General features: G+C 32.8%; 2 protein-coding genes across 2 annotated transcripts; one reads left to right on the forward strand and one right to left on the reverse strand.

Moving 5' to 3' along the window:
• Positions 1–499: 499 nt before the first annotated feature.
• Positions 500–4,327, forward strand: HELRODRAFT_178959 (hypothetical protein; the record flags this gene model as incomplete). Its single annotated transcript, XM_009027832.1, has 12 exons — positions 500–677; positions 782–919; positions 999–1,124; positions 1,206–1,430; positions 1,490–1,714; positions 1,882–2,028; positions 2,646–2,791; positions 2,861–2,993; positions 3,508–3,630; positions 3,686–3,805; positions 3,879–4,028; positions 4,167–4,327. The coding sequence occupies 12 exons, from the start codon at positions 500–502 to the stop codon at positions 4,325–4,327; spliced, it is 1,872 nt and encodes a 623-aa protein (XP_009026080.1).
• A 1,578-nt stretch (positions 4,328–5,905) lies between these two features.
• HELRODRAFT_178960 (hypothetical protein) lies at positions 5,906–8,037 on the reverse strand (the record flags this gene model as incomplete). The annotated part of the gene is made up of 6 exons (XM_009027833.1): positions 5,906–6,069; positions 6,708–6,857; positions 7,122–7,250; positions 7,537–7,639; positions 7,883–7,964; positions 8,024–8,037. The coding sequence occupies 6 exons, from the start codon at positions 8,035–8,037 to the stop codon at positions 5,906–5,908; spliced, it is 642 nt and encodes a 213-aa protein (XP_009026081.1).
• Between the last annotated feature and the right edge of the window lie 6,005 nt (positions 8,038–14,042).

A 14,042-nucleotide genomic window follows, 5' to 3' on the forward strand; every position in this document is an offset into this window, starting at 1 on the left:
GGCCAAAAACCGAATAAAAGTTCAAGTTTTTTGAATGAATAAATATATATATAAATAACCAGTCAAATCCGAGGACAATATATACAAAATTTTGAATTTTTTTTTAGAATGAAAAACAAGCTTTCGGGAAAAGCATTCATTATTATTTAATTATTTAACGAGATAATATTCAATCTCTTGTCTAATTCCAGATGTTCTAGCAACTGTAACGGCAATAAATTTCCGTTTTTAATAATCAACATTTACTTTTTGGAAACCAGAAAAAATGCCTAAATAAGGAAAGTTGCAATATTTGGCTATTTGGCCTTTAAAATTAGACAAAGCTGATCCCTAATCTTAAATTTTCAAATATTCGGTGTATCTCAATTTTCAAAATAAAATTTCAACTTTATTTACTAGAAACAAAAAATCTCTGTAACTGTACTTTTTGAAGATAATTTTTGAGCCGTTACCTTGACGTTTCAATCAAAATTCACATCAAATAGCAATTAAAACATTCATGTACTGGACATTGAACATCATTGCATTGTATCAGGGAACAGAAGAATGCAGGTGCAGCTCCAGAAATAAGGAGACCTGTGGTGATCCGAAGAACTATGAAAGCAACTGCCTGACAGTATGTCCTGGAAATAAGGATCAAAAATGTGCCGGGACCAATTGTGCGGCCAAATTTTCAGGTAAGAGGTAAAAAAAAGTTGTTAGGGATTAATCATCTTATTTGTTCATCAGGTGACACTTTATTTACTAATAAATTTGTTTAAATATCAATGATAATTTACAGTTGGAACATATTTGGAAGCTCCAGCTGGTCAGTCAGTTTATACTCACTGTGGTAATAAAGTTGATGAACTGAAAGATTTATCAAGTTGTGATGCTGCATGCAAAGCTGGGTGGACTGGAGATTTCTGTGACAGAAGACGTAAATATGTTTAAATTTTTCTTATGTTTCAATCGATTCAAAAATGTAAACTTTGCTTTCTAATTTGAAAAATTCAAAGATTGTGAAGACGAAGAAGGCTGTGGGGACGATATGATCTGCAATAAACTGGAAGTTAAAGAAGAAACATTTGGCGAATGTGTTTGTCCAGCTGGCAAATACAAAACTGCTCAATGGACTTGTGAAGGTGGTCTTCCTTCTATTCAATCATTTACAATTTATTTGCTTTTTGTAATCCATGTTAACTCGTCTTAATTTTGAAATAAAGATTTGCCGTCTAAGAATGTAGCATTCAGAAAGAGAGTTGAAACCGTCCCACAACCTGAAACCTATCAACCAGAGTATCTGGTCGATGGTCACATCATACGAAATCCTTCAGAACTTGTTCTTCGGTCACCAAATGAAATATCAATAACTGTGCATCTTGATACTTTATACAAAGTGCAATACGTAGTTGTCTACCACAGGCCAAATTTCATTGATATTGGTAATGGTGATAAATTCGATTGCACATGTACCAACTACTTGAAAATGTTCATACAATTTTTGTAGGCAAGGACAACCTGACTTATGTGGTTGAGTTGGACGATATCCTGCAGGCTGGCTCGCTTGGAATTCCATGCAATACATATGAAGTGAACATGAAAGTATGTACAGAACCGCCCAAATTTGTGACATGCAAGTATCCAGATTTCAAATCAATGTTTGTCTTTCTATTTCCTGAAATTAAACAAGAAGTAAATTATATGGCGATTGATGAGATTGAAGTCTATGCAGGTTTGTTCTCAATTTTTTCATTTCTCTGCGTTACGCCATGAGTCACGTGTTGCCATTTCAAAAATTTTCACGTTATTGATTGAATATTTTTCAAGTTTTTGCAGGTTATTTCAGTAAATATTTCACAAATGATCATTTAAATGAAATTTGATTGATTTCTAACGCAGAAAATTTGCCAGTATATTATTACGTTGGATGTTTTGGCTCTTTTCATACTGTGCACACAATGCAATCGAAGAACCTCACATTTGATGAATGTAAAAAATTCTGCAAAGTGCTTCAAAACCCCATGCTCATTGTCGGCTTGAAGGCTAGTAAATTCTTTTATTGATTGAAATTAGAAAATTCACTAAATAATGAGAAAATTCTTTTTGAAATTTGAATTTTTGGTTTTAAAAATGGTGGTTGTCAAGTAGGTTTTTCTAATGGATTTATTAATTACTCAGATTGGTGCCGTAAAATGCTTTTAGAATATAAATTATTATTTGTCAATAATAATAATATTATTATTATCATTATGATTGTTTATTATGATTATTAATTATTATTATTATTATTATCATTTAAGTTCGCTTGAGTACCAATTGCAGAGTGTTCGAGCTTTGTATCTTCTCATATTAATTTAAATCTTTTCAGAATTCTTATATCATCCGTAAATTTTTAAGATTGAAAAAATTATTTAACCCCATAAGAATGGTGATGAATGTCACTGTGGTTTGTCAGCCAGAAATGAAAGTGAATCAGCTAATTGCTACGTGGTGTGTTCTGATGGCAGCCCGTGTGGAGGACCTAACCATTACATTGTTTTCTCAGGTTTCCAACGCAATTTTTCAAGTTTTTTAATTTCAACTATGTACTGCTTGTTTCTGCGTCTTGTTTATTGTAATCCAAAATTGTTTGGCTTGTACACCAGATTTCAAATTTTTTGTAGCTGAAATGCCCAAACCAAGTTACGTTGGTTGTTACTCGGAGGCATTGAAACAAGAGAACAAGGTGATCGGGGTCACTCAGGGTGAGGCATTTAAATCTTGCTCGGTGCACTGCAGGATGCAAAACTCCATTGAATTTGCCATAATGGTGGGTCAACTACATTTATTGTGCTCCAATATTTTAGCTCAACTTAATTGGTTCAATTTTATAATCCAGAACTCAATTAAATGCATATGTGGAAGTTTGATGAATGCCTCATTTCAAGTTGCCACGTCTAAGTGCAATCAAAAATGCCAGGACTATGTGACTCTATCTTGTGGAGGCGATGGAATGTTCTCTCTATATAAAAGTAGATGAATTAAAATACTTGCTTGGCCAGTGTTTCCCGACCTTTGTGCCACGTCCCAAACCCAGCAAAAAAATTCCATGCTCCACAAAAATTATGTTGCATATGTATTTTTGTTTTAATCATGAAAAAATAACATTTCAGTGTAGTGAAACCTATTTTACTTATTAATCTAGCAAAAATGAAAATTTCGAAAAACTTGTGTTCGGAATTAGTTTTCTTATCAGGCATACGCATTCATGGTCTTATATTTTGGACCGCTAAAAATTTGATAGTTGCTAAATATCTATTTACCCATCATTTTATTTGAACTTCAGTGAACTGTTATTTTCAAATCATGTCTCGGTATATTTCAAATCGCTTTCTTGGAGAACGAACTCGTTTCCCGCTAGGGCATTTACTTCTTGCTAGGCAATTCGTTTTTTCATTACCGTTTTGCTAATCGTTGGAAAGTTTTTCACTCCAACAGACATCAAATAAGTTATGGTTAATCTATTCACATGCAATGACCATCCAGCTTTCTTGAGGTACGAAGCAAGCATTGAACGCCACTTCTGTATTGACACATCGGCTGGATCACCGGATTGTAAGCCAGGAAGGTGTGATCCTGGTTGGACTGGACCACTTTGCAACAAGAGAGGTAATCTCTTCTATCCGTTATTCTTCATAGCGATCAACCTTGAAATATTTCCTAGATTGTTCGCTCAATAACGGTGCATGTCCGAAAGATTTGATTTGCTCAAAAGTTTTCATTGGTCCAGAAATAACTTCGGAATGCTATAATGCCGCCAATTTTAATAGGTTCCAAAAAACTAGTAAGCTAATTTTAATTATTTAGTTTATTTTCTACTTAAATTGAAATTTTATATTGATTTCATTGTTTGATAGCACCGATGACATCAGTGCAAATGGGAACATTAATGAATGCTCTATTGATTCTTGGATCTATGCTCCTACTTTTGATAATATCAGTTTGTTGTGCCATTTTTTATGTCAAGAAGAAGCATCCATTGATATACGAAGAAAAACTTCAAGCTGGTACTATTTGAATTAAATAGTTTGATTTTTTGTCATTAATTATTCATTCTCGCACTAAAAGATACTTTAGATTTAAATTTTAATCACTTACAAATTTTTTTTATTCATTTGTTTTATAACCAATAATTTTTTAATCAGTGAAAGACTTTAAAGCAAAAGTTGGCGATAAAATGAAGCAGCCCAAAATTAGAAGTGGCGCCAAAGCTAACAAAGCTGAATCAACAAAAGATACTAAGAAAGCTGCACCGGCTAAAGCAGCTCCATCAAAAGTATCTACTGCTACTGATTCAACTTATTAAAAAGTTTAATAGGCCAAAATATAAATAATTAGTTTTGAAAAATTGTCGTTTATGAAATATTATTACAATTTTAAATTTACTTTTAAATTTTTCACATTGTTTCTGTTTTCACATTGTCTAAACATTAAGAGAGATAGATGACTCTTCGTTTTATGGTTTAACTTTATTTCCGTACACTGCAAACATTTGTTACCTTTGTTTGAAATTGCATTTGTTTGTTTGCTTCTTTCAAATTTATTTATGTTAGATTTTTTTTGTTTTGTATTGTTTTGAGTTTTATTTTTAAATAATAAACTTCGTGCATAACATTTGTGTCATTCTCTCTATATAAAATTCATTCAAGCACAATGTTCAATAGACCAGAGTCTTTATATAAACTTTAATAGACAACTGTTGCAGACCCACAACAAAATTATTTTGGATTAAAATGTAAATTGTTTTTGCAATGTTCACATTTTTGTAGGCCTGCCTGAGATGATAATTTCATTTAAATCAGAGATCGCACATCATATGTTGCAGTACCTTTTTTGATTATCTATGAATTTAATGTGGATTAGGAATTATGTGTACTTGGTTGAACTTTTACTTTGGAACTTAACGTCGACCCGGAAGTGTTTACCTCATTATATTATAATTCGTATTTGAAACTCCTCTTCCTTCTGCTGAGTCCCAGCCGGTGTGGAATATAATAACTGGACTCATCTTTCTCGAAACAAGGATGATATTTTGATGACAAATTTTATAGAGATGTGTAGGGATCAAACATTCATTTATTAACTATCTTATGTATTAATTATTATTAAAGATTATTGCAATTTCAATGTTACTTAATCTATGTTAATTTTTATGTCTTTGCTTCTCTCTCGATTTCTACCCTTTTTTTCCTGAGAGCTTGTAAACGAAACGGTTCGAGATTTACGTGGGAAAAAAGATAACATTTTATTACGCCTAATTGTGTTGTTTTATTTATTTTAACTCACAACAAGGTGTCTTGTTAGTAGCATAAGTTCGTACTAACAGATGATTCAGCGGCGAATTAACTTTTAAAAATAAATAAAATAAAAGCAATATTCTTAATACATTTATATTAGGTACCTTCTTTATTAATTATTTAATGGGATATTAGTAAAATCATTGTTTTAAATTATAAATTAAATTATAATAACCTTGTCGTTGCTTAAATTATATATATATATTTTTCTGTAATTAACGCCTTACCACTTTTAATTTTTACATTATCTTAATTAAAATTCAGTAAATTAAATTCCTGATGTACTTTATTTGCGTAATAATAAAAAAGGCAAATTCAGAAGCGAACTCTCGCAAAACCAAAAATAATTTTAAGAATTTTATTAACGACACTAATAATAATTACAAATAATAACAAATGCACTAAGAACAACAACAACAAAAATAATACCAATAGTAATATTATTAATATAAACAACAAATTAAAAAATTAATTATCCTTATTATTAAAATATTTTATTCTTTAGGTCGGTGCCTAAGGTTTTGCCACGTTGTAATGAAACAGACAGATACAAATAGAAACATTACAGGAGACACCCATGTAGACAACTAGACAAGTAGACAAACAGACAGACAGACATCAACATGAGCAGCATATAGATTGACCGAACCAGCAGAGAAGGAGTGAGGGATGAGTTTGTCTACGAAGGCGATACTGAGGTGGGCGTCTGGATGCCTGGAGCAGACCATGCCCAGCACAGCCATTATGGCTCCTGACTTGTGATTGTGATGACGATGGTTGTGATGATAATGAAAATGATGATAAGATGATTATGACGATGATGATACAACTATGACAATGATAACAAAAGATGTGAATTTGGTACAAAAATTAGTAGTTCAGCAGCCAGCAGCAAATGATGATATATTATCATTGACAAACAAAGGTCAATTAAGCAGGTAAGCAACTGGTCAGTCATACATATCAATCTCTCTTCAACATTCTTAAAACAAACCTTATTAATATTCATGTACTTAATTAATATTCATGAACCTAATTAATATCCAGCAGCCTTATTAGCAAAAAACTCACAGCTCTCATAGATGGGGAGAGACTACATCGAGTTATTTTGATGATGTAACTACCAAATGAATATTGAGAAAATGATTTGAATGAACCAATAAAAAATTAATAAATTAAACTATTTTTTTCTTAAACAACAACAATTATAAACAATGTATGAATTAATTATTAAATTATGGATAAAAAAGCATCTGATACCATGTGAGTTTCAGACAACGGGGAATCGAACTAGGTTAGTGTGCAATAACAACGAAGAATACATCGGCACTCCTGCCGTCTAAGCTAACAACCACTATCATCATCATCATTTCATCATCAGGAACTAACCGGCAGTGACGTAGGTGGCGAGGAACTGTTCCTGGCCCAAGATGGCGCTGATGGATGGAGTGAAAGACCAGAGAACGTACATGTTGGCGAAGAGGTGGAAGAATGAATGATGGCTGAAGGAGGAGAGGAACATTGAGACGCATGGTGCGCCTGCGTGTGTGTTGTTTCGTATGCGTGTGTGTAGTCGTGTACGTGTGTGTTGTTTCGTGAGCGTGTGTTAGCAGTCTACGTATCGTATATATATATATATATATATATATATATATATATATATATATATATATATATATATATTAGAGTGTGTGCATGTCGTGTGCACTGAAGTTGAGCGTGGGTGTGGCCACCGCGCAAGCTTGTGTGTGATTGTATGTGCTTATAATCTTTTTATGCTGTCCGTAAAAAAATGGCACATACCAGAATAAGGACTGGCAGTAAAATATTTGATCATGGTAGGTTGAAGAGCAGGAAAACCCCGAAGTTCAAGGCCATGATGACCACCACCGTCCGCTCCCCGGCTGACAAACCATTCCACCAGTGATTTAACTGTCAGTTTTGACGAAATTATCTTAGCTTAGACAATGACGCTTTAATGTTAGTGAATAAAATAAATAAGATCTAATGCTATGTTTCGTTGTTAATTTTTGGCTCTAACGTTATAACGTTGATGGTGGTGGAGTTGGAGTAGAAACCAAAGATTTTGTAGGTAAAAATTTTGCAAAATAATGATTTCACAATCATGTAATTTTTCTTTTTTGCACCATCATCATCATCACCACCTCTCTTCTTATGGATTCAGCTTTTCCATAAATAGTGGAGGAGGACCACCCACCACCACCTCCTCCGCCGACAACTCCACCGTTGATCTTCCTCACCTTCCTTCTAAGATTTTCGTACTGCCAGATGGAAGCTCCAACATAACTTACACAACCGACCTGGGAGACATTGTAAAAAATGGAAAAAAGTGTTGGAAAAGAAAAGAAGGAAAATGAACATCATCCTTACCATCATCCTCCTCACCATCCTCACCATCATCCTCTCATCATCATCATCTTCATCACCATTTTTATTCATATCCAAGCAGCCTTATTATCAATGATGGTTTTTAAAAAATCTCAAAATAAAAATAGACAAAAGATTTTTTATTTTTTATTTTAAATAAAATTTTCCTTTATAACCGAAATAGTGAACAAGAATGGTTGGAAGAGTTTCTTAAAGTCCCTTTGAACTCCGACCTTTTCGACCTCTTTAACCTTTGAACTGACTTTGAAAGGTCTACAAGGGAGTAAAACATGTTGGAAGGTCTTTGTTTGAGTAACTTTTCTTTGGACATTTCTGAATAAAAGTTAAACTATAGAATTATTTTTATAGACATTCTTAAAATTTTATTATATTATTATTATTATTATGGATATTATTATTATTGATGTTATTATTATTGGTATTATTATTATTATTATTGCAAATGGTAGTGGATGAAAACTTAATAAAATTTTAATTTATATTATAAATGAGTTGAATAAAATAAATGAGAATAGGTTCACTTCGACTTTAAATCTCAAAAATAATAATAATAATAATAATAATGGGAACATCCTTTTATTTTCTAACTCCAAATACCAAATATTAATAATGAAATAATTATAAAATCCTATTTAATCTAAAATGCTCGTCACTGCAAATGAGTACATTTTAGAGGAGCTGGTTTAATTGTTCAATTGGGGTTCAATCATTTTTATTATTTTGGCGTTATCAAATCAAATTTTATGGTAAACATAGAGTTGCAATAAAGTTAATAAAAAGACAATAATATATTTTATACAGTCTGAACCTTGTCTCTATATTGCATGTGCATGTGCCATAAACTCTCCCGTTTGAACACTTATTTTAAGAAGAAGGCAAAACATTTTATCACATATAAAAGCGGGATGTCATGCACACATATTGACTTTATTGTCGTCAGACAACAACACAGACGACTATTCAGGAATACAAAAGTCATTCCAGTCGAAGCATGCATCCTTCAACATCGATTGCTGGTGGCCGATATGATCATTGAACAATCACGCTCTGTGACTAATTGAATGTCTACTAGAATAAAAACATGGACACTGAAGAACTTCATGTTCAGAGAAAAATTCGAGGAGTTGGTATCGGCACAGCTGGATCGTCTAGACAAAGTAGACATAACCTGAAAATTCTTTATAAACACCCTATTGAACGCTGCAACATGTGTATATGAAAAATTTTGGCCAAAACCGCAAAACATGGTGGTGGTACGAGACGGTGCAAAATGCTATTGCCAGTAAGAAAGCAGTTTTCAAACAATGGCAGAAGACGAAGACTGATGAAGTTGAAAAGACATACCGATCAAAGAACACAGAAGCAAAATGTCAGGCTGCGATAGCTCATACAAATCAATGCAAGGTATGGCTGTCTGGAAGTAAAGGCTAACAAATTCGGTCATTCTACCGAATAGCAAATCATGGATATAGTTGGTGTCACATGCATAAAGAATAATAAAGGCACCATAATAACATTGCAGAATGAAGTGAAGGATCACTGGAAGGATTACTTCGGTCAGTTATTGAATGAAACAAACCCTATTGGAGTGGACTTTGATGCACTTTCGGTGGAAGGACCGATTCAGGGCATCACAGCTGATGATCTTACGGATGCGTTGAAGGCAATGAAAGTGGGTAAAGCGGCTGATCTATCTGGACTTACAAATGATATCATCAAGGCATCTGGTGGAGCAGGCTTCAGAGCCCTTTTACACATTTGTCGGGAGATGTTGAGTAAATCGATACTACAAAATGGAATGGAACAGTAGCACAACTGTGCCGATATATAAAAGTAGCACAACTGAAATGACGAAATGAAGATATAATCAAACCGATACGCTCAGATAACATATGGAATGTGATATATGCAGATGATATTGTCCTGACGTCGGCCTCGGAACAAGACGCAGCCTGAAAGTTTGAGGTCTGGATTATCCAGCTTGGCGATCACTGGCTAAAGGGCTAACTTTCAGGGAGTGTTCTTGACAAAACAAAAACTACAATAATTTCCGTTACCGAGCACCAGGTGCCTAGCACCCGCCCAAAATGTTGCCCAAAAAGTCCTGGACGCAGACCTTACAGGAGGACTTGAAGGCACTTGGTCTCAAGGAGACAGACGCAATGAATAGATTGGCTTATAGACAGAAACTGATGACTGGAATTAAAAGTCCGATCCCCATAACGGTGGAAACTAAAAACGAGGATTGATTGATTGATTATTGTTAGCCAAGATTTACCCAAAATATTATGCTATATAGCTCAGCATTTGCCTCTAAACATTGATGATGATGATCTTCGTTATTATTAATACCATTGTTTATAGTTCAGATTGATTGTCTTGAAGTATTTATTGTATAATATCGTGAATTCTATTTTTTTTCCTCAAAAATGTTATTGTTATAGTATTACATGTTTTCAATGAACATGTAATGACGAAACTGTCGTTATAACGTAAAGTAAGTTATATATGTTATAAAATTACTACTATTATTTTATGTATAAATATATCATCAAAATCAATTATTATATACATATCTTTTTAATCTAACGAATCTATATAATTACAAATCAACCAATCTTTGCTTAGCGTCCGAGGTGGGAGGTTGTTTTCTATGCCATCAATTGTAAGTATAAATATATACAATTATATCTAAAGATAATAAAATATCGTCAGAAAACTTGTAAAACAGAAACAAAAAAACAAAGAGACACACAGAGTTAAGAGTGTTTGTGAAACCGGTTTTTGGTTCGAGAAAGAACACAAAATAAAGAAAAAGGAAGAGCAGAGAAAGCTCCAGTTAAACTAGAGTTAGTAAAGTCTAGAGATTATAAAGTGGACTTGGATTCAAAATTGGGAATGTCACTTGTCGTCACGAAAACAACATCTCTCTCTCTCTCTAAGATCGAAGAGCACTACTGCAGCGTCTGTGAGTGCAACGTCAAAGACAGCATGAGCTTTTTGGACCACATCAACGGAAAGAAACGTGTGAAAAATCTTGGCATGTCGATGAAACTGGAGTGATCAACACTGGATCAAGTGAAAAAACGATTTGAAACAAACAAAAGGAAGCGCGAAGAGGAAGATAAGCAATACTGTTTTGAGGGAAAGAGTAAAAAAGTTGAAGGAAGATGAAGAAACATGGAAAGTTCATAAATAGGAACAAAGGAAAGAGAAGAAAAGAACAATAGTTGACTATGATGAAGATAAGGAAGGTGAAATGAGTTCTATGATGGGATTTTCCGGATTTTCAACTAGCAAAAAGATTTGAATATTAACTGGACCTTTTTTTTATTATGTAAATTATAACAAAACATGTTAAGTAAACAAATTAAAGTGTAATAAAAAGTTTTGACAATTTTGTAAATCATTACAAATATTGCAGGCGTAAAATGGCGGCTCTTTGTGTTGAATTTAAATGGGAAATATATTTAGTCGACGTTTTGTGTATGTCAAAGTTGTATAATAAAGAACATGCAAGTTAAGTTTTCGTTATCAATAAATATTATTGTTGAAGTATCTAAATATAAAATGTATAAATGTTTTTAAATAAAATTTGTTTAAAATGCATTTGCTATAACAACAATCCTTTAAACTTTTGCTTAAAAAATAATTTTATTATTACTTTACAGGTTTTGTTATAATTTACATAATCTTATCCATTTATTTTGATAAATATATTGAATAAATATTCTAAGGATTTTAATTAAATTTTATTAAAGCCGGATTATAACATTTATTGAATTATAACATCAAAATAAAAATTTAAGATCTATATTTCAATTCATATAACATCTTTAAAGTGAATGTAATAAAAAAGAAAATAAAAAAAATGAAGCTAAGATGTTGACAAAAAAATTACTATAATCAGAAATATGTTTTATTAGTAAAAACCAGAATAACAGTTAAAAGTTAGTTTATCGATTAAAAAATTGAAACAAAACGCAGCCATTCTAACGACGTTTTTGTTTTGAAATCGTTGAATTGCTTTTCAAATTTTTATCAAATTGTTGAATTTGATTTCAAATTTTCATCTAATTGTTGAAATTGATTTCAAATTTAGTTTACTTTATTTAAATTGAATTAAATGAAATAAAACTAGTTGAATATTTTACTACCGAAGTTTACTTAAAACAACTTGAAACCCTTCCTGGTTGTAAGGTTTGTAGGACTAGTTTTTATTTTTATTATTTGTAATTTTCATTAGTTCCGTCACCAATTAACTTATTTCGTTTGAATTTCAACTCTTAATTTTTTTTTATTTTGAATAAAAGTTGGTTAACGACGTCAAACAGAGAGGCAGCGTGCCACAATCCTCAAGGGAAGAATGTCAGCTATTAGTTGCACCAGTCTTTTGGTATTGCTCTGCGTTCATCTCTTCTTTTGTGCTGGTTAACATTTTTATTTTAAAAATTAAATTTAAACTGTTAATAATTTTTTGTTTACGTTTAGTAGCGTGATGGCGGTACATTTTCTCAGCGGTTTTGTAATTTAGGTGGTTTCTCGTTTTGTTTTGCTTCTGAACAAGTTTTTAAAAATCAGGATCTGACTGACGCAGAAACTGTTGGGGCATGCAAGGCAGTAGTACAAAATTAAACAAATAAGTAAATAAAAAATTAAAAACGAAGAAAAAAAGGTTTAAACATGAAAAATAAAATAAAATAGAGAAGAGAGGGGCTATGTTATATGTTACAATTTTGATAAATCTTGGTATAACTCTGTTGTATTTAAAACAACTATGTTAAGACTTTTTATATGTATTAAAATTAAACAATTTATTATTCACTTACTGTGAAAAATAAATTGTTTGATTGTGTGATAAATAGATTGTGTGTAGGCTAACCCTAACCCTAACCCTAACCCTATGGCGGGGTTGATTGTTACACATGTCCGGGTTGAATGATACAAAGGTGAAATATAACAAAAAAATAAAGGAAATTTTTATTATTAATTATTTAACATTGTCATAGTTATGGCATAAGTAATAGTCACTGCCATCTGTACAATTCTCGTTTGACCAATTCTTGCAGTTGATGCATTGTATCCAATCTTCCTCAAATGTTTCACCACAAACTAAACTTACAGTTTTTTCTCTGCAATTGGAAAACGTTATTATTTTCCTTGACCATTTGTTAAATTTCCAATGCCAAGGTTTGTTAATTAAAACAATAAATGAGCACATTTCTTCACTACAAACGTCGCGTTGGTCAAAGATCGTCGAAGGATTACCAGGGTTGCTCTATAAGTTTGCTAGAAAATATATAATAAAATAGCTTCCCACTAATGCAAACTTATTTAAATGAGGTGAATCAACAACATTTCTATGTCCACTATGCAGTTGTCGCCAAATAAATTAACATGTTGTTTCGAACTGTGATTTTACAACGGCTCTCGCAAGGTACACGGACAGGCATAACAAACTGATGTCAACTGTTTAAAGATTTGTGCACCCTCAGACTGTTGCATGTTTGCCGATCTTAGTGCAAAAAATGTATGTCCAATGTTTCTAGTTATTGAGTGAAATTTACCGAATTGTTTTCATTGTATACACACACACACACACACACACACACACACACACACACACACACACACACACACACACACACATATATATATATATATATATATATATATATATATATATCAATCAATTTTCGTTTTGCGTCCCGAGACCCGGTTTCCCGAGGTAAGACGTTGTTTTCTTTGCCATCAACTTTTTGCGCCAAATTAGACGATCAGTTGTATCCATTTCATTTAAATTTAGAGCTTTCATGTCTTGATCGATTGTTTGCGACGAGGACTTTTTTGGACAGACTTTGGGACGTGTACTTCAACATCTGCAAGAGAAGTTATGGCACTGTTTCCACTTCGTTTGACATGACCAAACCACCACAGATGGTGTTCCTGGCATTCGTCCTTTATATCATGTAAACAAGCACAACGCAGGATTTCGGTACATTTGATGTGGTCCTTCAGACTAATTCGTTGCATCCATCGGAGCATTTTCATGTCGTTTCGTTGAAGTGTTCCAGTTTCGAAATTGTTGTTGTAGATTGATGCAAGCAGGACTAACAAAATTGGACCCTTTAGATAAAGTACCAATTATTTTTGAACAACGTTTGTGACACCACTGGTTACACTGCTGACACTTGATTGAATTTTTACCTACACCGGCTTTATAAACTGAACAGGGCCATAGTCCAGTAGCTGTGGATTGGATGGGTTCACCAGTGTTCATTGCTTTGGTTTTGCTGATGTTGACTTTGAATCCAT

The sequence above is a fragment of the Helobdella robusta genome (genome assembly GCF_000326865.2).
Source record: "Helobdella robusta unplaced genomic scaffold HELROscaffold_51, whole genome shotgun sequence".
Lineage (NCBI taxonomy): Eukaryota > Metazoa > Annelida > Clitellata > Rhynchobdellida > Glossiphoniidae > Helobdella > Helobdella robusta.